The following is a 24,666-nucleotide window of genomic DNA, read 5'->3' as shown; positions in this document are numbered from 1 at the left end:
TTCTTCAGAATTCCCACCTAGTGCTTTGTAGTAGTACATTAGGTAGCTGTATTATCTCCTTCCTGGGATCTCTCACTAGACATAGACGGAGTTTTTCTCCATCAGGATGTTTCCTTTGATGGAGTACCCCTTTTTGGTGCCCAAGGTAGCATACCCAAATTAACAATCAGTTTTCAAATGGAATGAATGCAATCACACAGACCCTTGATTTCTCATTGATGATGATAAGATTTTAGCTAGCAATGAAAAGATGAATTTTAGCAGCTGGTTCTTCCCCATTGGTTTCATCCCCGTTCTGTCTGTTGTGCACACCTGCCTGTAGGTGCACATCACATAGCACATGATGTGGATGTGCACCACAGCTGCTGGGTATGAACTGTCTGATGAACTTGGACCAGAAGCTGTCTGGGGAGCTGAAACCTGCAGTGACAAGGTCTGTCTTTGGCCTGCTTCATGCTGCACATTTGCTTATTCTGATGGAAACAAATGCAATCACAAGATGCATCCCTGCCGTAATTCTTGACATGATGAGTAGGGGTTTGAGTCACTGGAAATTGTAAAAAAAAAAATAGTTTTCTGCTCATTCAGTGATTTTGTTTCTTCTAAGTCAGTCTTGTGGTAAAATAGAAGAAGATCAGACTAGAGAAGCAGGTGCGTGTGTGGGCAAGGAACAGCTTTGAAACTTTTTCCAATCTGTGTGGGGAAAAACAGACTTAAAGTGATGTTCATTGTGAAGATGTTTTGTGCTAGAGCTTTTCCTTTTTGGTCCTGTTAACTTTATATCCCATGAGAGTATCAGTGCCAATACTGGCAAGTTTTTAGAGGTTTTCTTAAACCCCTTATTTCACAGAAATCTCTTCTGGTTGGTCTGTCCTTTCTACCCTAAGCCTTTCCTAAGAAATCCAGCGATTTTCCACTTGAAAATAGCTATGGATAAAGTCACACACTACTTTCACATAAGATTAGGATTTGACAAGGGCAGTGGCAACAAAGAAATTCCAAATTAGGTTTGCTTCACATTTAAACTCCCCTCTCCCAGCCCCTTGTTGCACAATAGCAAACTTTCCTAATACAAGTAAGTTGTTGATATACTTCCAAAAAGAATTCCAGTTAGCTGAGGGATGGGATTAAATGGATTAAATAGCCTCCTCGTTTTTTAGTAAAGAAAAAAAAAGTTTGGCTAAAGGCACATACAAATGTGAATTCAAATTATTTTGGATTAGATTGGCCTTCTGAACTGCCTTGCAGATGAGGCTGCCCTCCCTTGGCAGGGCCCTGGATGTTGGTGGTGGATGTGTGGGCATGTGGATGCATGGAGCTTGTGCTTCAGCCACAGCCCTTTCAGCAGAGCATGGTCGTGGCTTGGGAGGTGAGATAGCAGGTGGGTAGAAAAGCTGCCAAGAGTGTAAAATGTCCTCTGTCAGTCTCCATTTAGTGCCAAACTGCTGTGTCTTACTCAGCCAGACCTAAAGCCTGGGAGGGCCCAAGGACCTCCAGTCACCAGCCTGCTCCTACACTGGTGGTTTTGGTGATGTCTTCCATTTTGACTCTGTGCTGTGATTATGATAAAGGAAATATCTTCTCTTCCTCAGCACAGACACTTGATGGGGTATGAAAACCATCATTCTCCTTCTTTTAGGTCTTCCTGTGGCCATCTTTTCCTAAGAATTTATGGGGCATCAGCTTTGTACGAAGTATCCAGATTCTCTTTATCTTACTCTACCTCTTAATGAAAACAGATTTCTCCTCAACTGTACCCGTCTTGTCTCATTTTTCTTACCCCTGAAGACAGGAAATAGCAGTATGAAGGTCCACACCAAGATTTGGCAGCAGCTGAGAGCTTCATGTGTGGCAGATAACTACTGGAGATGTGACTTGGATGTGGACACAACTGTTTTCATCTCGGTCATTTCATGGTGCTGTTTGTAATTCTTTACCCCGTGAAACATATTGGCCACTAGTTCAAGCAGCAGTGGGAGAGCTTTTCTTCTTGTGTTTTCAGGAATCCCTAAAACATTTTCTTGGCTTCTTTCTAAGGTCTACTAATATGCCTTAACGTTTTGCTGTTATGAAGAGTCACATCTAAGAGGCTGAAAACAAATGCATGCCAGATCTCACATTAGACATCCTGTCTAATTCGTCTTAAGTGTAAGCAGTGGAGTAGTTTTGTATTGTGTACATGTTTTTTAAAGCAAACTTTTGCTGTCTTTGATTTCTATATTAATTTGGAAAACATTCTCCAAGCATAAAATTTGTTTTGCATTTGTTTCGAATTCAAAGTAAAGCCCTTCACCCTCAACCAAAGAATTTGCAAGGGGAAAAAAATGGATTTGCTGACCTTATCGTGACTAGATCTCATCCTGATCCAGTGCCAAATCTTTTTAGCATTGAAAGGAAGTAAAAACAAGAATTAAGAACTTTCTCTGATTACTGCTGGGATAGTAGCATTTCCTCTACCTGCAATGAAATGCTTCAAAGCAGCCATTTGTTCAGGCAGGGTAATTCGTAACTCTTTTTACTGGCTGACTTACATCTTTTATTTTACCACAACACTTGGGCCTGTGTCCCTCCTACCTGATTTTAGTCACCTGAGAGACATGTCTTCAGAGGGTGGTGACTGATTGCTTCCTGGAGAGGAGGAGCAGAGAGTGCCTGGCATACCCCAGAGGCAATGCCTGCCTAAGAGCTGTGTTATCTCTGTGCCAGAGCTCTCTTGCTTGCTTTTTCTCAGTCTTCATTGATTGCATGGCATTCACTGAGTGTGGCTTTCCTTCTAGCTTTGTGTGACAGATTAGATAAAGAATAGAAGTATGTAAAAATAGTATTTCAGGTTTTTAACTATGAATTGACCTACTAGACCAAAGGAAAAAGGAGGAGACTGTGTTAAAATAACTGTTAGGTATTTGGCTGTAGGGGTACCTAAGTGCTTGCCTAGCATTCATGTCTTTGAAAATCTGCCCTCAAGGTAAAGGATGCTGCGTGGTACACAACCTGAGCTAAAGTTAGTAAAATCTCAGAAAGTATTTGGAATATTAAAAGTGTCATAATTTTCCTCACCCTGTGGGTGTTTTTTCCCCCCCGTTTTTCCCCCATAAAGCAGTGCACTAGGGGCTCATCAGGCTGTGCATTAAATAATTGAGTTGTTATGCCAACAGGCTGTGCTAAAAGGTTACATCAGTGATTTCTTTTTCATCCCATTGTGCTTTGATCTCCTGCTATAAAGCAGAAGATCTAACAGTGGAAACTTTTGAAGATGATAGATGAATTTTACTAATTCACTTTTCATAATCCTTACAAAAAATGTCTGTCCTTATCAGTCAGAAAAGATTTAATAGCTGTTGCCTCTCGAAAGTCTCACATTATCAGGATTGTAAACTATGGAATCATTGTTATGAAATATTTTACTAGTTTATTTTGTAATGCTGTTGTAAAAGCTGTAGGGTAAATTAATAAAGATGCTTCTTTGTTATAAACATATTTTGGTTTTTGTATTTTCTCACTAAAATATAGAATTTCTTTTCAAGAGCACACTGTGCAGTCATGAATAGTGGATGTTCTTATTGATGCTAATTGCCCAGCTTTAATTTCATATCACTGGAATTCACTGAAACTGTCAATCCAAATATACTAATTCCAAACATTATATATGGTGCTGAAACAAATGGTAGAAGTCTTGGCTCATGATATAGAGAACGCTGTAGCTGAAGGAACCATTGTGACCGTAAGCAGTGTGTAGAGTACTGTTTGCAGATTTGGGGAGCATGAAATATGGTATCTTCTAGGAAGGAATAACTGTTGGGGCTTGTCTCTGGATGAAATTCACACTTACATTTTCAGATTAAGTCAGTAAGGTTAGTGCAGTTGCCCAGAATTTCATCCAGCACAATCTTGCCCAGTATGTTTTTCATTAGTTGAGCTCCCCACATCTCTGGTAAACTTTGCATAGAAAAAATTGTCAGCAATGCTTAGAATTATAAAAAGTGTTCACCAGCTCTGATTATTTCTCTCTTTTCTTTGCAATAGCTTTGGGCCAGATAATGCTCTATGTCGATGGCATGAATGGAGTGATAAATCATAATGAAACCATCCAATGGCTGTACACACTTATTGGCTCAAAGGTAAGACTCTAAAAAGTTCTCATTTTATATGGTTTTGGTGTTCTTTTAATGCATTTTATTTGTTTTATGCTTTTAGAGTGTAAAAAGACTGTGTGTTAGGCTCTAAAATATTGCATAATATTCTGCATGGAAAACAGGTCACACTGAGTTGTTACTTCTTTCCTACTGTTTTTATACACTTTTGTCAGCACATCCTCTTCCCTTAAGAGCAAAGATGCCCTCATTACTGTCTGTGCTGCCACTGCATTTGAGCATGGAGAAAACATTTTGGTTTTGTAGTTGCAGTTCCCTAGGCATTCTTTGGAGCCACTCTACTCACGATTCTACACTGCTGTGCTGAGCACTGGGGGAGGACAGTTCAGAGTGAGCACCTTTCTAAACCAAGTTCACTCGGAAGCTACCTACAACAGTCATCTAGACTGAATGTCTGACAGCTTCCCTTTATGAAGGTCATTGTCCAAGTACTTCTGAAACACTGAGCGGTTTGGGACTTTGCCCACCTCTCCAGTAAGCCTCTTCCAGTGTTTGTCCACCCTCTCGGCAAAGAAATGCTTCCTAATGTCAAGGCTTCTTTTGCCTGGAGAACTCTACAAGGCAAAGTCTGGTACCTACAGGGTGTTCTTTGTTGGTTCCTACATACTGAGACAAGAGCTGAAAGCTGGAGTATATGCTGATTGGGTAGGTCTTCTCCAGTGGAATAGTGATTTATATAGTGCACAGTCTATCTTTAAGGCCATCTTTGCTGGAATTTGAAAAGCAAGCAGAACACAGATTCTACTGACATGCCATCCTGAGGGGCATAGGATATGTAAACCTGCAAGTACACCCTTCTCCAGCCTGTTGGCTCTCTTAATAAGCTTTAGGAAGCTTATTAAGGCTGCTGCTGCTCCTACCATGCAAACCTGTATATTGAGATATGTATGACACAATAGCTGGAACAGAGTATGGCAGCTGTTGTTTACAACTCGAAAGCTGCTGTAGTTGGTGGAGCTGAATCCATAGGTACTAAGAGATTTCCAGGAATGTTTCAAGCGTCTGAGTCAAAGTTGCTGTTGGGTACTGTAGTGGCATAAAGAGGCTGCTGCTCTCCCCTTTTCCTCTGATCGCTCTCATAACACAAGGAGAAAGAGCTCGATGTGCCAGGGGTCCTTTTTTAACTAGAATTCTTTCTGCAATGTGCAAACTTCACTGCTGCAGCAGATTTTCAAGTCAAAGAACAGATGCTGCAGTATTGAAAGAACTGCTTTATCTTGAGTTGACATACCTATATTGGTAGATATGTAAAAGTAAGTTAATTATGGTTATCGAATGTCAGGCTTCATGATTGGGAAAAGATAAGGAGAAACTTTTCCCCAGTGTAAAATATTCCACTGTTGTCTAGGCATTATTCTGAGCCATTTGTCCTTCTGGAACAGGGGATGTTGCCACAGTTGGAAAAGCAGTGTGAGATGAGAGAAAAACCTCATCTTTTGCTTCATATAGATCCTCATGTTCTATGGAATAAATAAAAGAGCAAGAAAGGAACAAAAATACTGCCATGTCCGTGACTGTTTTAATTCTTGTCGTGGTTTGAAGGGAAGTGAGTTTTTTTGGAAGTAGTGGTCAAACCAATTAGTCTTTAGATCTGAATATTGGCACCTTTGTTGGCCACTAAGAGGTGGACACGCCTCTGAGGACACGAGGGGTTAAAAGCCGGATTTCCCAGCAGGACTCTCTCTTTCCTGCTCTGCTTTCGGAGAGGGAGCGTCTCCTCCTCTCCCCTGCCGGCCTGGCTAGGCCGGGTGGGGGAGGGGAGCAAGGTGGGCCTGGCTTAGCAAGGTGGGCCTTGGGGTGGGGAACAGAGGGAGCTGGAGTGGAGCTGGTCCAGCTTCCATCTAGAATGGAGGGGTGGAGGGAGAACTTTGGAGGTGCCTTCCGTCCCCCCTCCCTGTCCCATCCCGTTCCCCCCCCCTTCCCCCCCCGGTCCCGTCTCTCTCTCCTCCCCCCACAGAGAGAAGGTGCCGAGCTGGAGCTGCTTGTGAGACCTGCAGTGTCTGCGATCGCCTGTGCCTGACCTTGGTGGTGGGAGATAAAGCTTTTAACTCTTTCTAAGGCAGAAGAGAGTTATCCCTGGACGCTGTATTCTCATAGTTGGTGGTTTTAGAAGAGAGAGGACAGCCTGGGACCGAGAGGGTAATGTGAGATGAAAAGAAGCCCCTTCGATGGCCGGAATGAAGAGGAGTGGCTTATGAGGCTGGACTTTTCTTGCATAATGATAGCCATAGACGGACCCTGGACCCTCCTGACTATAAATAAGACTGTGTTTGGGTGGATGTTTTTGGCTCAAACCCAGAGACGTTCTGGCCTGCTTCTTGGAGCCCCCGGCCCCAGGGGTAAATGGGGGGGACCTGAGTCCCAAAATGAGAAGATGGCTGGTTTTTGGTACTTGGCCAAAACATCCTTAAAAAGAGCCCTGTTGCAGTGCAGGTCCATGGACGGCAGTGAGAGTGCCGGACATGGAAAGGAGGGTGTCACCCTGGCAGACCCTTCCAGGCAGTGCCATGGGTGACGTGGGAACACGGGATGGTGGACCTGTGTTTCCTGTGGGGGGGGCGGTCTGTGGTGCGAGAGAGACTCCTCTCGTCCTGGATGGAATGTGGATTGTCTGAATTTTAAAGGATGATGGTTTGGATTAGGAACCCAGGGTTGTTGGGGGATTAAGCAAGTAGATGAAGGTAATGTGCTGGAGACAACTGAGTGAGCATGTATGGAATGGAAATTGGGGGGAGGAGAAGCAGTGTTTTGGGAGGTTTTCTCTTCTGCTTTTGGGTGGCTGGGTTTTTCTTTCCTTTTCTATTGTCCATTGTTATGTAATATAATAAATTGTCTGTCTGTTTCAAGAAGTAGGCCTGCTCTGCTCTGTTCTTGACCACATCTCACAGGAGTTCATTAGGTAAAATATACCCTCATGGGTGCATTGGCATTTTGTCAAATGTCAACCCATGACAATTCTCTAAAGCACATAATGGGAGTGGAATGGGAGAAACATGACTATATTGCTACCTTGCAGGTTAAATTCTTTCTAGATTTTCTTGCTCTGAGTACTTCAGCTCTTGGGTCCTTAAGCTCCTTTCTCCCTCCCCCATCGCCAGCCTGAATGATTATCTCCATGTCCTGGCTCAGTGCCTGCAGCTGAGGAATGCAGGCAATGTGCTTTGAATAGTTTGGTTTCAGGTAGCATCAAAGTTGCTTTTTCATTATTCTTCGACTGTCTTGGAGGAGATCTAAGTCCCTGTCTGTGTGCCAGAAGTTAACCGAAGGTATGGCAGGCTCACTCTCAGTGTGGTGGGACAGCTGCTTGATTCACTTAAAGGTGGTTTTGACTTTCTGTGAAAAATGAAGCCCTGGAATTTGCAATGCACCTACAGTCTGATTTTCAGCCCTGCTATGCTGAAAACTACGTTAACATTGCTGAGCAAAAAAAGGAATAGTGAAACTGCCAATTAAGTCTTGGGACAAATCCCTCTAATAGGATGCAGGAGGAATATAGCTATTCAGCTGCCACAGCTGTGACACATGGTTTCTTGCCTTCTCAGAAGCCCTGACTGGGTTTAATATACTTAGCATTAGAAGCTGTTGAATCTGTTCCACAGATATTTTTATTGTTTTTATCAAAATCTGTAGTGGTTTTGCCCCTTCACTGTTGCTAGCTCTGCTCTGTCTGCAAGGGGCTGTTGGCTTGGTCACCCTTGCTCACTTGGAGCAGTGGATTGTTGCATCACATGGGTTCAGCAGAGCACCTCTGGGGCTGGCATGCTCAGCACTGCAACAGCTATGATTTGGGTATCCAGCTCCAAGATCACTTTTATGCACCCAGCAATACTTCTCTATAGGGATGGCGGAAAGGTGTGGGAAATAAAAATTTAAATTAGTGTGAAAGAAGAACTATAAGCAATTTACCGACAGCCTCCCCAGATTGTTGCTATTGTAGTCCTTACTATTACTAATTCTGCTGCAGTTTTACCCCTCTGAGCATCAATGAATGCTTATGTTGATGGATTATCAGAAGTTGTTGATAGTTTTAGTGCTGTTATCTACGTTTGCTCTGAATAAAGTTATTAGGAAGGCAGTTAGAATTCCAGTGGTGTGACTGCACTGGCACTGTTGTCATTGTACTGTTGCAGTGGGGATTTTGGGGGGTCCCTGGGGAGGGTTCCCTGGGAGCCCCCCAGGCCTTAGGTTTGCTGATATTTGCATGCAGACAGGCATGGAGACTCCAGACGGCTGGTGAGGTGCTGATGAGGTGAGGATTCATTTGGAGTTCGACCCCAGGAAGACAGCATGGTTACTGAGGGAGAGGGAGAAGGAGCCTCCAGAGCAAAGAGAGAGAGCCCTCTCCCTCTGCACGCTTAGCAGGGAGTTTCAAAGTGGGCACGGATAGATCTAGAGGCCAATGGGGTTAGAGATACACAATACTGCAGGGGAGGTTACAGACTTGGGATAAACCATACACTTTCCAGGGGTGACATAGAGCATACCATTTCAATAAATGCAATTGCACAATTGTACCAATTCAGAGGCACCAGCTGTGTCAGGGTGAAGAACTGAAAAGCAGGAAGAAACTTAATCTTAGTTGACTTGTTTGCTATGGCACAGAAAGGACCTTCTGTTGTAGATTGGTGTTATGTAGGTATTAGATTGGGAGTGTGATGGTAGCAGTACCATTCTGTAGTGATAATATGCAGCAATAAGAGCATTATTGGCCCTCCTAGGCCCACTGCTAGTCCTTTACAAGATGCTTCCAACCATAAGTGACCACACCAGTGTGTGCCAGGGGGCTTTCACAGGCTGCCTGTAGACTGCTTTCCAATCATCAGTGGTTGATACATCCCTGGCATAAAATATTGGCAGCATAATCCCAATGTAAATGTACATTACTACTATTTCATCATTAGTTATATGGACAGCAATTCATCAGTGGTTCCCTGTTTGACAAAGCATTCAAGTATGTACTCAATTATGGGTGTATGGTTACAGGCTGTTGGCTTCTAGATAACTTTAATACATAACTGAGGTCAGCAGTGAGCTGCTGCAGGCATGCAGAAGAGGGCCAAGGCTCTAACCATCTTATATAAGCTACGAATTGTATAAATAGGAAATATCGGTGTCAACCAAGTTTTCTTTTATCATTTGGTGCTAGCATGGGGCATTCGTGCAAGAGAGTTTGGTTCTTAGAAGCAAAACTAGAAGTCAATTGTATGTTAGTTAACAGTGCTTTCAGAATTGCTCCTTAATTTTTACCTTTTTTTTTAAATCTGACGTGTCAAGGATGATGCCTTAACTGGCCACGTGCTGTGGCACTCATGTTTCAAATTCACGGTGCCTGGGAGATGATATTTCACCACTTTCTCAGTGTTTCTTCCATCTATGCTTTACTACTCCTGCAGCTGGAATTAAGTTTTTATGTTGTATTGCAAATATATTTAGGCTGGTTGTAAATGGGATTGAGGCATTTGTTTATGCTGGCAGCTGGCACTGGAGTTCCTTGATGGATCACCAGCAGGTAAACGGTGATGGCTCTTGGAAAATTTCTCTTACCCAGAAGCAGGGACACCAGGTTAAAGATGTATATGTATTAAGCCTTCTTAAGTCTGTAGAATGTATTTCTCTTCTTTAGACACGTATGAGTTTTTATATGTATATATACAAACTACATATAAACTATATATATGCACCTAAAAACTTTTATGCGTTGATAATTCCTCTGACCTAGTAAGAGAAAGTGTATGATACTTACAGTGTATTGGTGCTTTAAGTTCTCCAGGACTAGCTGTTGACTGTTTACAAAAAGTACATTTCTAGACCAAATATCTTGGAGAAAACATAGGAGTTTATATCTAGAGAAGCAAATGCTTCTTTGAATCACAAATCCACAAGCTTTTGCCAATCCATTTCAAAGCCACTTCTAAGGCATAAAGTGGTCCAAAATCTGAGTTTAGTTTCACCTTTTCTTTCCCCCTGTTTCTGACTGCTTCTGATAATGATTATTTTTTTCCCATTTGATGATCCAGGCTGTTCTAATTTCCCCCAGGGGAGCTAAAGCCCCTTTTTGGCATTGTTTTCAGTGGAAAATAATCCATTTTCAAAGTGGTGCTGGGTAACCTCAGAAGACAGGATGGAATGCTGGGCCCAGGCTGATACAACGAGGTTGATTAAAGATTCCTATCTCACATCTTGTTTTAATTTTTTTTTCCCTACTTTGCTTCTGTCTGAGTACTAGATTGTAAAGTTAACTACAAACTTTAACTATCAAGTTGTTCTTGTGCCTTGTGTGAACTTTTTGCTTCCTTTGTTATTCAAGAAATTACTTTCTGAATGTTTAAAAATGTAATTCTGTCAGAAAGAAGCAAAAAACTATTTCAAAGCAAAAGGAAAAACAAAACCCAACACATTCAGATAGAACAATGTAGTTTTAGTGGGTAAATTTGATTGCAAAAGGAAAGTTACAGAGTCATAGAACCATAGAATTAGTTTGCATTGGGAGTGTTCGTAAAGATAATTTAGTTCTAGGCTCCCCCTGCCACATGCAGGGACACCTTCCACTAGACCAGGTTTCTCAGGGTCCCATCAACCTGGTTTCAAACATGCCCATTAGGGGCTGCTTTTCCTGCATGGTGCCAGGGGTGGGTTAAAGCAGGCATGTGTAAGATACGTGGAGGTAAATACTCAGTCGAAAAGCTTGACTGAATTAGTCTCCATTTCACAAGTCATTTGTGCCTGTGCCACACTGCAAACATAAGCAAAGTTGAGAATACTGTAAATTGATCTTTCCCTCAAGAAATTTCTCACCTAATCTTATGCAACTGGATTTTACAGTGGGTCTTCAAATAAATATCAAAAATTGGTTTGTAGTAATGGAGAAGGTTACAGTTCTAAGGGTCTTAACATGAATAAAATCAAAATAGTATTAGTTGTACCAAACCCCAGAGCATGTTGAATGAAATCACTACCAACCTGAATGGTATATCCTATTGTTGAGAATATTGGAAATGCGAAGTATTTGGATCTCATTCAATTTCCTGTCCATATATTTTGAAAAATAGTTGCATGTATAGATTTTCTATTCATATGCCTGATGTTTGTGAGCAGGAGAGTGTGCTGTGGAACTGTCCTATGCTTTATTCTCAATGTGTTTGAAAGGTGATCTAGGAACTCTGTCTAGGTAAAAGAATTACAAATCCAGGAAAAATCGCACAGCTTGGGGACCTGCTGTGATCAATTTTACATGTTTTCTTCCCAATCTGCTGCCCTGATGGTTAACCAACCTTCCTGCAGCTTCTGACAAATGAGATGCCCCATACAACTGAAGCACAGGCTATTTAGGTAGCATCATTGCTCTCATACCTCCAGTCACAACTCTGAGAAGCCCCTAGTTTTTTCTGTTTTCAGGCCAACAGTAGGTAGAAATGTTAGCTGGGTATCAGTCTTACAGGCTTTCTGGCTTCTTTGCTTCCTGGAAGGATTCAGAGCAAAACTAAGATCTCCCCTCAAAGCCTAAAATTATTGCAGTCTCACCCGTGGGCTGCCCTGCACTCAAGATCTTGGGCTGTGTTGAACAGGTACAACTGCTTTGAGTTCACTGAAACTCTGAACGTTCATCTCAGTTTAGCAGCTGCCTCTTACAGTTAATGGACTGTGCATTTGGCCATTGAACTGTTGTTGTAAAAATGGTTATGGGAGGAAGAAACCTGGTTTTACAGGAACTTTCTTATTTCCTGCCTCTAGGTCTTGAGCCTATGCTCCCACAGGCTGCCAGAGAGCTTTCTTCTTCTTTCACTCAGAAACTGGATCAGCACTGTTGCATGAACTGAGTTTATTTTGAATTGTATTTAATTAGTGCTTTGAAGATAAGGATCAGGATGTTGCAATAAACTTGGAATAGGATATACTAGCCAGCACAGACTGTGTTAAGCACTTGCTTTGGTCTCTCCAACTCAGCAGACAGACTGCTGTGAGTGCTGCTGCTCTTGACCAAACATTTGTAGGTAGATTTCAAAGTCCTTCCATCAAACATAAAAGTTGAGTCCTGCAGCACTAACTATTCCTGTAGCTCCATCTGTTGCATTCACTTTATGTGTACTTTGAAGGGATGAATACACATTTTTCTGTGTTCGAAACAAATTCTTGTAGATTAAGGGGATACTAGAAAACACACAGCTCCCTCACAAGACATCAGAGATCTGATTTCAACTTATTTGAAGTGGAGAATGAGAAAATGTAATGATTAACTGCCAACAATGTGGCAAATGCTTAGACCCAACTTTTCACTCAGTCTTATCTGTTCAAAACTGTTTAAGAAAGTGTCAGGCTAGAGATGAGTGAAATATGTTCAACTATTTCCAGAAAATACCATGCATCTATGGAGATGTACAAATTTCTTGTGTGAAGGAAAGGCAAGAAGAGAGAAAAAAGCAAGAGTTACAGAATTAGGTGGGGTAAAAACTGAAAAGCACCCCTAAAGTCAGTGCTAGCTTTTAGAATTGCCTTGATCTCCCTCACTACTGTAGTTCAGTGTTCACAGCTACCATTCACATCTGTGAGCAAAGTGCTGTGCTTCACACTCTAGCTATTCATATCTATATTAATTGGATATTAGATTAATTAATGTAGGCATTTAATATATATATTAATATATATATCTGCTGTAAGCTCCTATAAGTGTTTTGTAACAAGCATTATGTCCAGCATTGCTGTGAAAAGGAGAAAGTGCAGTTGGAACGTTTGTCTGTATTGGGGACTGAGACTAAAGAAAATGAAACCTACTTTTTCCAGCATGCTTGAAGCTGCCAGTGGGAAATTCTTTGACAACAAAATCAATTGCCTGACCTAAAAAATATATAATAAGTTGTCAGGTGAAACAGAATTAAGAAATAAGAGAGAGTTATTCTAAGGATAAAAAAAGATGCTAGTTATAATTCAGGATTATGGTACAGTGTACACATGATTTTTATGCATACCTAAATGCAGCAATGAACTTGGCCAGTATAAAGCACATTGTGGTCATTATGCCAAACCTCTTGGGACAGCTGTGTTGTCATTTTCCAGGGTAGAAATATCAATAGTCCTCACTCAGGAATTTAATGAGCTGCATTTTCAGGAGTGTTTTAAAATTAAACTAAGCAGTTGCGTCTGCACCTTTTCTGGTAACAGTGTTTCATGAACTCTAGTGCATAATGCTTCAGTTTCCAGGGTTGCCCATTTTCTGGTCTTGTTGCTCTTAGTTGTTATAGTAATGTATCTTTTTCGACAGTGGCTGTGGTGCTTGGCATAAAGCATGTGGGCTATTAGAAAATTTAGTTGGAAAGTTTAGCTATTAGCTGGAGGCGCAGGGAAACCTCTTCTGGTGCACACTCATTGAAATGTCACCAAACTCAAATTTGTTATCTCAGACCTTTAGTGAAGGTCAAGTGATACAGTTTTCTTAATCTATTTAATAGTTAAAATTAGCATTTGTAAAACACCCTGTAATGCTGGCAAATACCCCCTGTGCTCAGTCATTCTTTTGCCCTCACTGACGGGACCATGTCAGTGGCGGGTGTGGTACAGGAGATAGATGGCTATGAAATATAAGAAAATGCCTTGAGATTGGCTCAGTTGGTTACAACACAGTTCTAATAGCACCAAGGTTGTGGGTTCCATCCTTGAGTGGGCCATTCACTTAAGAGATGGACTTCATGATCCTGGTGGGTCCCTTCCAATTCAGACAATGCTGTGGTTCTGAGAAAATGCACCATAATGAATGGATATGTTTCAACAAAGTACCAGTACCTCATCTGAATCGTGTGGTGAGGTCAGTATAAGAAACAAACCTGGCATCTGGATCTCCTGAGACTTCATTCAGTGTCTTGAATTTCAGGCAGAGCTTTTGGTTATTCTGCCAGTAAAAAGCAGCATACGGGTGGAGAGTTGCAGTGGTGGTGCTGAGAAGACTTCTGCACTGCTATCTGAGAAAGGAGGTGGCCAACCTTTTCCATTCTTGAGTAGGTGTTAACATTCTGGGATTTTATGATTTAAAAGGAAGTATGGTTCATTTTTACTTATTCCATCAGATTTGAAGAATGCAGGTATTCCATCCTTATTTTAACAGTGCTTTGGGCTCAGTTTACATATTTATCTCAATACACTATGATATTTTTTCTGTAACAGAGTTCAATTAATTCATAGGTAGGATGTTTTTGTTAATCACTTAATTTCTCAAACTGTAGTAATTTTTGTTACTTTGTTACCAAGTTATTAATTCCTCTTACCTCTATTTTGGCGATTATTGAATTGTCATTAAAGATTTTTGATAACCGCACAATTGATGTGGATCCTTTTTACAGGATTTTGAAGAAATGCAAGGAGTTTGCATGGAAGTAGCAGAAATTTTACACAAACTCTCTTCAAATGTTTGTCTGTGCAAGGACCTCTTACTCTTCCAAAAGTATGACCTGAATCTGCTGTATACTCTGCAGCCACTGCTATGAGGCAAATAGGACCCATCTTTTCCTGCAGAATTGTGCTGCTTAATCTTCTCTCTGTTATTTTCCTGAATGTACTCTTTTTGAAGAGAAACTGAATTAGTATATACTTCATTGCCTTTACTTTTCCTCTTAAAGTCATCCTAGTTTTCTTCTTAAATTGGTATCTGTCCTCATTCCCATATATATAGTGCAGGAGTGGAATTCTGCCTGCAGGAAAGAAGGTGGTATTCAACACTTTCTGCAGCGTCATGTAAACCAGATCTGAGACACTTCAGCCAACACAGCAGTTAATGTACCAGTGTTCTGCTTGTAGCTTAACCTGAAAGAATGGCCCTGATAGGGAGAGAGTTTTTACACCGAGAGACCCAGGCTGAGTCCAGCTTCCAGGCACATTCTTGAACCAGATTTCAAATCTCTTTTTGCCTTGGTCCCTCATCTGGAAAACTGGTATTTGGATTTTAGAGCCCTGGAGGAAGAACATAAGGGAGTAGAAGGACAGATTATATGTGAAGACAGAAACATAGACAAAAGTTGAACCTGATACTAATTGTTACTATATCTGTTCTTTTGGCATGACTCAAAAATGTTTATCATTCTTTTATTTAGATATAGTTGTTCTTTAAAGCAATGGCTACTAGTTGAATATACCTGGATAACAGAAAAAATACACTGTATCAAAAATGGAAACTACCAAAGCACACATGATGGCTCTATAGTAAGCATGTAGGGCACCCCAAGGAGCCTCTGAGTTGCCACCAGCTCAGGTGCCTCACCATGTTAGTGCCTCACCATGTTAGTGCCCAGGACTCATAGTAACCTCACAGATTTTATGTTGGTCTCCTCAGTTATGGGACTTGTCCTTAGGAAGGAAGGTCTGGTAAGATGTGTGGACCTCAATTACTATTCATAAGATGAAGATCAAAAGGAAGGTTCTTTAATAGGTTTTCTTTCTTTCTTCCTTTCTTTTTTTTTTTTCCTCTTTTTCCTCTCCACAGTCCTCTAAGAGTAGTTATACCATATAAAGACTTTTAGGAATAATTTCCAGCATACCAGCAGGTTTTCTAGCTGGCTCCCATGATACACTGAAATGAACCTCATCTGGGCATGCTGTGTACTCTCTTCCCATATTCTGATCCTCTTTGATCACAGCAATTGAACAAGGACTTCAGATGCATCCTGGTTTGCCCCCCTCTATCTCACCACTATTTTTGCTTTTTGAAGACCACATTAATAAAAAACAAGAATGTGGTGTTCAATATAAAAAGTACTGTTAATACCTCAGCCAGCATGGAATTCTTGTAGATCGGCCCCTTTTATTTCTGAATTTCCTCTTCTTATTAGAAGACACACAACTGTAGTAAATGTATGCTTTGTCTTTTTCATTTCCAGCAGTGTGTAACTGCTTCCTTCTTTAGTTCAGCAATAAAATTAAAGCAACCTCTCAGAAGCCATTTTTCTCCACTGCACTTTAAATGTCAGTGTGGTTGTCTAAGCATCTTATTGTTACAATTTTGGAGGGAAATGTAACACTTCTCTTACTTAGTTTGAATGCTTCTGCTTCCCCAGTCAGGCTTTGCATATGACACAGGCTTTCTTGTAGAAAAAAAAGAGTAAAGTGGGACAAGAAACTCCCATAGCTATTAATGCATGGAGTTGCCTCAAAACTGGTAATCCATGTTTTAGTTCACTGTTTTTCTGAAGGTACAGAGTATATTAAAATATAAATTATTTATATATATTAAATATGTAATATATATTATGTGTATTAAATTTAGTAAAATGTTTTACTATATTTATTAAATGGAGAAGATGGAATTCCACTTCATAATTTTCCTCCTCTGTGTCACTGCCACTCTGTGTGGTTTGCAGTGCTTTCTGTTCAGGTAATTTTTTCTTTTTCACTTTCTCACCTGCAGTCTAGCTTCCACAAATACACACTCTTCTCATGTTTGGTGTTTCTTGGGCCACTCTTCCAGGCCCAAGGAACTTACAGGAACTGTAGAACCTTTTGCATTAAGGGTTGTGCATGGCTGTAGGGGGAAAGACATGATAGACCACCCGAAAGTAGGTTTGCTTCCAGATCTGCTCTGCTCAGATGGATGTCTGTAATAGCTGTGGATGCAATAGAGAGATTTGAGGCAAAGTTCCTTAAAATCATGACATATATATTCAACTTTAATCACTGGCCTGCAAAATTTTCCCTTCTTGTTTCCTTATCATCCCCTTCTGATGAAGGGATGCAATGTGAATGCCCAAGTTCAGCTGCTGGCAGTGGAGGAAGATCATTCATAGCAGAGCATCCGACAAAAAAATTTGATTTGCTGCACAAAAATTGAAGGCTGTCTTAAAGACAAATTGCCATTTACTAGGATGGCTTTTGTACAGGAACAGCAAGGGCTCCAAGGGTGTCCCAAGGCATTGGGCCATGGGACAGGATCTGGAAACTGAGCACAAGATTTTCCTGATGTCATCATATGATGTAGTACTACAGTTACTCATCTTGGAGATTGCTTTGTTTTATTTCCCTCCTGCTCAAAAGGGTGGGTTAGGATTATTCATCATCTTTGGCTAAACTGACATGAAGTTATGTGGAACAGATGGACCAGACTTACTTTATCTACAGGTCTGAATAGTTCAATCCCAATCTACACCATGTATGATACTGTGGATGTTGTAGCACTGATAGCATCCTGCCACTTGAGTTATTGGTTTGTTACAGAAAAAATAAAGCCTAAACCAGCATCCTTCTCATTACCACCATTTTCAAAGGGTTCTCTTCCAAAGATTTTGCAGTAGGTTGCCTTTCATCCTAGAAGTAAGTTGCAGTCTGAGAGAGAAAAAGGGAGACATTTCACTCATTGGACCTTCAGTAAGTTTTAGTCTTCCCCTGTTCTTTGAAACCATGCTTTTGATTTGTGTCTGATTTAATTTTAAATTCCTCTTTGTCAATGAAAATAGTTAGTCTAAATGTCCTGTGTGTTTAGAACCAAAGGGAAATAAAACTTTTGATAATTTTAGACTAGATATTGATACCTCCTGCCTCCATCGGAGGTTCCAGCTTTCCTGCATGGACACATGCAGATGAAAGCTGATAACTCATTTTCTCTGACTGCTCTGGAGAAGCAGCATCCTCAGTGGTGGCCACCACATGCTTGACAAGAGACCTTACAGGACACATCCTGTACAGCCAAGATACAGAAGACACTGCAACTGTTCTCATGTAGAAGGAAAAAACATCAGTGCGGGGAAAGGAAAAGCAACTTGCCTTTTCTGCCTTAGAAAAGCCATCCCACAGCACCACCTAGCAGGCACAGATGGATATGAATGAATAACGTGAGGACAGGAGCAAAATGCTCCTGGGAGAATACAATATAGAGCAAAACTACGTGCTTTAAAACATCTATTCCATCTAATACCTACCACAGGTCATTGATATAAACTGAGTTGTGCTGTCCTCCTCTCGGGAAGCTGGTATCCTTTAGTTTTGGATATCTGTGGCTTCATACAGCTGTTTAATCTCTCTGCATGTCTAATGAAATGCATCTTCAGTTTGGGGGTATTTTTTTAATGTGGAGTTCTTCTCTTTAACTCCATGTATTTCTAACACACCTAGCTTAATCAGAATGATGGCATTACTTATCATGGAATGTTTTGGTTTTTGTCTGCAATCAGTCTGAGGCTGGGGAGGAATTGCCCAGCTGCCTGCTGAGGAATACTGCCAGAGCACAGATTCTGAAGAGGTCAGCATGCACATCCTCATCCCACTCCCATGGCTGGGAAAAATGTATTATAAATAGTTAAGCTGAAGCTGCTAGATGTCTCTGTTTTTAAAAGCAGTTGTTTTATATGTTTGGTTTTTTTTTCTAGGGTGCCCAGAACACAGAGCTTTCTTTTGAGCTGCAAATGTGAAGTATTTATTTGTGATTCTGTGGCAGCCTATTGCCTCTACTTTGTTATTTGGTTAATTTTGTTCATCTCCATAGCTTACACAGCCTTTTAGCCTTCATCCTGCCATCCTAAACAGGCAGAAATGAAAGGCTCTGGCAATAAACACTTGCAGGAAGCTGTCTAGGAGATTGAAGCAAAAAGTCAGGGTTGCAATTAAGGACATGATTTTAGAGCATGAGTTGTAGATGGTTATGCTGAGCTAGAGCAGCACTGATTCTCCTATGAATTGTACTGTGGGTATATGGGCTCAAAAAAAAAAAAAAAAGACTCAGTAAATCGGGAGGAGGAGTAGGTCTTTCAGCTTGCAGAGATTTTTAGTTTGGCATTATGCATTTACGCTGATCTGCTGTACTACTCAGAGGCAGTACAGAGAGATCTCTGGCAGCAAGACTGAAATTCAGTCCTTTCCAGATTCTGAGATCTTATTTTCCTGGTTAAAGCAGGTGACTGTGTATCTAGACTATTAATTTGCTATGTAGTATTGGCAAAACTGTTGTTGTTATTATTAAGAAGAAGAATAGTATTCAAGAACTGTATGACTAAAACTCTACGTAGAATCCTAAAATAATTCTTCCAAATATTATGAGACATTTTGCTCTTATAAAAGGAAATGTACTCATGTAGTAACTTGGGGGGGAGGGGGAGAAGGGAGTGAAAACACCACCAGAAAAACCCAATTTTTTTTCTGGTGTTTCCATGGTTACTGTGATAATATCTTTCACACAGTTGCTCCATGTGAGAGCCTACCATGAAAAACTTTCTAAAAGCAAGCAAAATTACACCAAAAGTAAGAGTTCAATGTGATTTTAGTACTCAATAAAGTCACGTCCTGAAAACTAGTACTCCACTATGTTGAAAGGGTCAAATCTCAATTACATTCACTTTTGGCTAAATCTATAGGAACTATTCCCATCAGGCATTACACAGCTACCGCAGTGCATTTCAGTTGAGCTTTCTTGGATACAAAGGATCATGTTCTGGAGCAGTTTATTTTACTGCTTTTGTGAACTGCTGCCCCTCATTAGGGCATCACTGTATTTACTGATTTTGTCTGCAGTTACTCTCGACTTCAGAAGAAAGTGGAAGTAATCTGTCGTGGTTAGTTCAGGAAAAAGAAAGGGTTAGGGTTTTTTTTGTTGGGTTCCCCCCACCCCTGGCCCCTGTCTCCTCTCTATCCCTCTTTGTCTGTACTGCTCCCAAAGAACTGAAATAACAGCTCAAAATTGATCTGTGATGCAAGTCAAATCACTGCTGATTATAATCTTATGCTTCTGTGGGTTCAGCTCTTTGAATGACCCTGGCAATTACTTGGCTAAAAACTATTCAAGTCCCAGATGCTGAATAATGCTTAAATACTGCATCTGACATGTTTCATTCTGATGAAACAAAACTGAAATATGTGTGAAACATTGCCACAAATAAAGGCAGATCTCACTGTGCAGTGGCTTGCTCAAATGTGCTTAGTCTTTAGGTCTAGAGCAATGCACTAAGGGTCAGATGAAGAGAAACACAGACTCTGGAATCTAATCCCTTGTCCTGATCATTGCTGCTGCAAACCTCCCTATAGCTTGGTAGCTACAGCCTCCTAGGAATATACAGGCACATACTTGACTTCAGTTATCTTATTACATTGCTGGTTGGTGTTTTTAGGCTTGTGGTCACATCTCAGGTAATTTCAGAGGATGCTCTGTTGCACTTCTGAGGCTCTTATAACCTCACTTGGGAGATAGGAACCTAGTCCGGTCATGTCTTTGAGCTGCACATCCAGATTTCCAGAAAAGAAGGCTGCAGGGAGGCTACACATGCAGGTGGGTTAGTTCAGAAGCCCTGCTCGACCTGTCAGTTCCGAACCTGAGTTTCCAAGCCTTGAATACTTTTCTCCATGTTCCAATTCTGCTGTATAGAGAACGTGTTCCTATCCCTTTGTCTGCTGTCAAACTAGACACAAAGTGAGTATTGCTGTGGTGCTGCTGAGGACTTGAGACAAAACCTGTGAGTCATTGGAGGTTCCTCAACAAACCACTTAGTATTTTCCTGAGTGCTTGAGAAAATGTAATTCATTTAATGTGCAATATCGCAGATTTTTACTGTAATCCCAGACCACACCTGGTGTCCAGAGGACTACTTGGATCTCATTGCATAAAAGGTCTTGTCTTCACATGATACGTGATCTGAAAACTACATTTTGGGCATATGTGTGAGCATTTGAATCTTAACATATGTGGAACTGCTTTGTTATATTGAAATTAGATAATCTCTGTGATTTGGTGAAAATCAGTGTTACGGATTTTTTTGTCCCTTTCAGTACTCATGTGTTTGAGGGCTGTTACGAGTGTGTGAGAGAGAGGCAGAAAATAAGTTGTAAGTGCCATGCTTTGAAAAATAAAGGATAGTTTAAAAGATCTATTTAAGAATCACCACTTTTTTAATTCATGTTTTTATATCTGTTAATTTTTCACCACATTTAATAAGTTAGACAGCCTCCTGGACAACTAAGTGTAGGTGGCTTTGCAGAGAGTTGGACAAGATGAACTCCAGGGAGGTCCCTTCCAACCTCCACCCTTAGCTGAATCACCCAAACTTCCTCCTCCTTTTTCTGCTGAAGTGGTACCCACATACATTTGCTCCATACTTTGAGGAGAACTATAAAAGCCAGATCTCTTTTATGAGTTGTAACAAAGGAATTTGGTTTCAGTCAAACTATGGTTGAGATCTGGACATGGAGGTTAGCGAAACAGAAGTTAACTTCATCTGATTTGCAGCTCCTCGGAACACAAGTGAACATGAGTGTGATCAGAGTTGACTCTGTATTGGTAAGCCTTTACCACATCACTAGAAGTGCTGGAAGTGTATGGAAAGAATTCAATTTCTCATATCCAAGCAGGAGTCTGAGGAGTCTTTTTCCAGCTCTTTCACCTTTCTGTGATTCACAACCAACCATACATATTTTGAGTTTGTATGTTTGTTTGATTTGTTGTAAAATTGGGGGTGAATGTGATGCATTTGGTTGATAAAAGTCAGAGGAAGGAGGTAGCTTGAGACAGAGGAATTACATTCTCTCTTTGAACACTGAGTTTCGTAACTCTTATATAATAGTTATCATTGTAATGCAAGAGCACTGTTGAGAGAAGCCTACAATAATATAGTCTTGCCGTTGTCCAGTTGTATGCAGAAGTTGCATACTTCCTAGCATTTATGAAAATCAAAATTGAGAATATCTCCATCCCTGTCCTCTTCTGGCAAAGGAGGGAGTTAGAATAATGTGACACTGCTAGGGCTGTGTAATTAAGCAGTGCCTTAGCTGATATGCAGTGTCTTGTGTCCCCATAAATCAGGTTTCTAAATGGCTCTATGAAATATTCTGCCACTCACTTCAGAAACCCACCACACTGGAAGCTGAAAATGTGCCTGGTTTGTTACATTTTTGTTTTCATCATGAAGTTCTTAGGATTTACAAAAAAGGCATCTGGACTAGACTGATGAAGAGAACTGGATTTGAGGATAGCAACCTCTTTCAGATTTGGGATAGACAAACAGATGATTGTGGAGAAATATGACTTCTGTTATGTTCACATGTCCCCCAGAAAGTATCTTTATTCATTAACTTTATTTGGCAAGTTGTCCAAAGGTAAATAAGTGTGTCTGCTTTTGCAGTCAAGACTTTGCTTCTGAATTACTTTTTGTGCCTGATAATACTCACAAGTTTGAGACTAGAGAAAAATCTTCAATCTATACATAGAGTGAAATAATAGTACTTTTGTCATTATAGTAAAAAGTGGAATATATATCTGTATCTCCTTTCTCTAGTTTTACTTTATTCTTTCAAGAAGAGTTTGTGGTGCGTTTGTTCCATGGTTTGATGTGTGATATTGGTTCATTTCAGCATCCAAACTACTACCATTTTGCTTTTTAGGAGGCTTAAAAATAACCTATTAACAATGAATTGTTTAAGAAAGATGTTGCAGTAGGTAATATTTTATAATTTGGAGTCTTTGTTGACATACTGTCTTCAACTATTTCCACACACTTTATTCATAGGTTGTTAGGGTGTTGTGTTTTCGTTGTTGAAATGTTGTCTATAAGATTGTACAGTGTCAGGAAAGGGCTGCTAACCATATCATTAAACTTACATTTGTTTTCAGGTGAAGTTATTTAAACACAGGCATAGCTTGGGTATTTAATATGAGTACATTTTAATGAAACTGTTGAGAGAACAAATTTCACGTGCAGAAAGCCACAGAATAATAATAGAGTCGTTCTCCACTGTACTTGCAAACTCAAATAGTTTTTTCCCCTAGGATCCTTGAACTCAACCTTGATATTATTTAAACAGAACATTGCCAAGGCCACTAACTGTAGCAAGTTGTTTCATAAGCAGTAGAACTAATGAAGCAATTTGTTATCTTTGTTTTCCTTCTTCCTTGCTTTTTCCTTGTCATCCCACATGCTCTTGGTGGCTCAGTCCTGCTGTGTGTCCCGTGCCTGTTGCCTTTGTGCAAATGGCAGCCTGCAGCACGGCTGGTGGAAGACTCAAAACTAATTTTCTAGCTGTGTCCTTTAAAAATGACTGGAAACTTCCTTTTCCCTTAAGAGATTGACAACTTGGGGTCTTTTGTAATGCCTTTTTCAACCTGAGTAGGAACACAGCTCCGTTACTGTCAGTTATGACAGTGCAGTGGGCAGCTGGATCCCATAGTTACAGGAAAGAGTCCAGAAGCAGTGGGAGGAACAGCACAGCTGCCTAAGTAAGCAAGGGTGAAAATGCTGTGCTCCTCATGGCTGTCGTGTGTTTTCATGGGTTTAGTTTTGTTAAGAGGGCCCAAGAGAAGGTACTCTAATCATTTTGTTAGTTCTGTTTTCCTCTGGCTTTGACCATCATTCATTCATTTTATTGGTGATGGCTTTTACAATCAGGGACAGGGTGACCTCTGAGCTTCTCTTGAGCCACTCTGTGCCTTGGCCAGGAGGAAAATTAACATCCTGAAGACATTAAAATTTTGATATGCTGCTTTGTACAGAGTTCCCATATCAAACATACTGCATGTCTGAAGCTTGTGAAGCACTTTCTGTTGCTGTCATGAGGAAATTTCTGGTCACCAACTATATAAATCAGAGGTCTGACTATGACAGGGAGTGGGTCTTGGAAGAAAGTAGTTTGTTGTGGAAAATAATTGTGGAACTAGTGAATGTCTTTCTACATAATTTCTAATCACTCAAGAAAATGATACAGTAGTTATTTGATCTTAAATCTAAAGATTTCATTTGGAATTTAAAATATTTCTATAAACACATTAGTCAAATATTTACTTGGAGGCTTAAAAAAAGAAATAAGATGCAATGTTACATCTTCTGTTTGCCTTTTAAATGTACTTCAGCTTTTCTGTCCATTAAAATGTGATCAATCACAGCATGCATCATATAACTATTGACTGACTTGATTAATTGTAGATGACTTTCAAATCCTTAAATGCTTTGCATGAGATAGCTTAGGAATAGGTTATTGAATCCCTTCTCTCTCTCTTTCAAATTAATTGCTTTTTGTCTTGAGTAAGACGACTTTGTATTACATTAGATGTTTTCACAAACCAAAATGTCATTCAGCAGTGTAACAGAAGCTAAGAGAGTGTGATATGAAAGGGATTTCAGAGCAGAGAGTGAAGATAAAATCCTATCTGCAATTAAGTTCATAAAAAATCTTTTCCTCTCCCATTTTTTTTGTAACACAGTTAAGGAAATATCAACTTCGCCCTGCCCAAGGAAAAGAAGTTGCTGAAACTGCCAATCTCTCAAACCTTTCCGGTTGCCAGAGGTTTAGCCCAATGACCATCTGTTGAGGACAGCGTAGTTCAAGGCTAACATCATACATCAATTCAGGGCGCTGGTGGGAAAGCTCAGCGTGTAATTCCTCAGTCATTAAAAAAAAAAAAAAAAAGAAAAAAAAAGCGCCAAATGGCCTTAATCATATTTCCCCTATGTAGGCACAGAAACCCCATTCTTGTGATGCATTTTAGTTTGCAAACTCATGTCTCCTGTGGAATTCTGATGCTGCATGGCTTCAAATCTTGTTGCTTATTATCTACTTACCTTACTGTTACCAA

General features: G+C 40.4%; 1 protein-coding gene and 1 long non-coding RNA gene across 10 annotated transcripts in view; both read left to right on the top strand.

Moving 5' to 3' along the window:
* FHOD3 (formin homology 2 domain containing 3) overlaps positions 1-24,666 on the top strand; it is a 380,756-nt gene that overhangs the window by 222,239 nt on the left and 133,851 nt on the right. For all 8 annotated transcript variants that reach the window (XM_063399128.1, XM_063399121.1, XM_063399112.1 and 5 more), the window contains exon 6: positions 4,024-4,118. In XM_063399128.1, coding sequence (XP_063255198.1) covers positions 4,024-4,118 — 95 coding nt within the window. The remainder of the gene's footprint in view (positions 1-4,023; positions 4,119-24,666) is intronic.
* Positions 5,681-7,000, top strand: LOC134562522 (uncharacterized). 2 transcript variants are annotated; one of them, XR_010083195.1, is made up of 2 exons: positions 5,681-5,917; positions 6,109-7,000. It is a non-coding gene; the product is annotated as an uncharacterized LOC134562522 (long non-coding RNA). The 2 variants fall into 2 exon arrangements; XR_010083194.1 differs by having other exon boundaries at positions 5,681-5,936.

Source organism: Prinia subflava, chromosome 1 (assembly GCF_021018805.1).
Source record: "Prinia subflava isolate CZ2003 ecotype Zambia chromosome 1, Cam_Psub_1.2, whole genome shotgun sequence".
NCBI classification, from domain to species: domain Eukaryota; kingdom Metazoa; phylum Chordata; class Aves; order Passeriformes; family Cisticolidae; genus Prinia; species Prinia subflava.
Note: the sequence above shows the minus strand (reverse complement) of the source record. Positions and strands in the feature narration are given on the sequence as shown.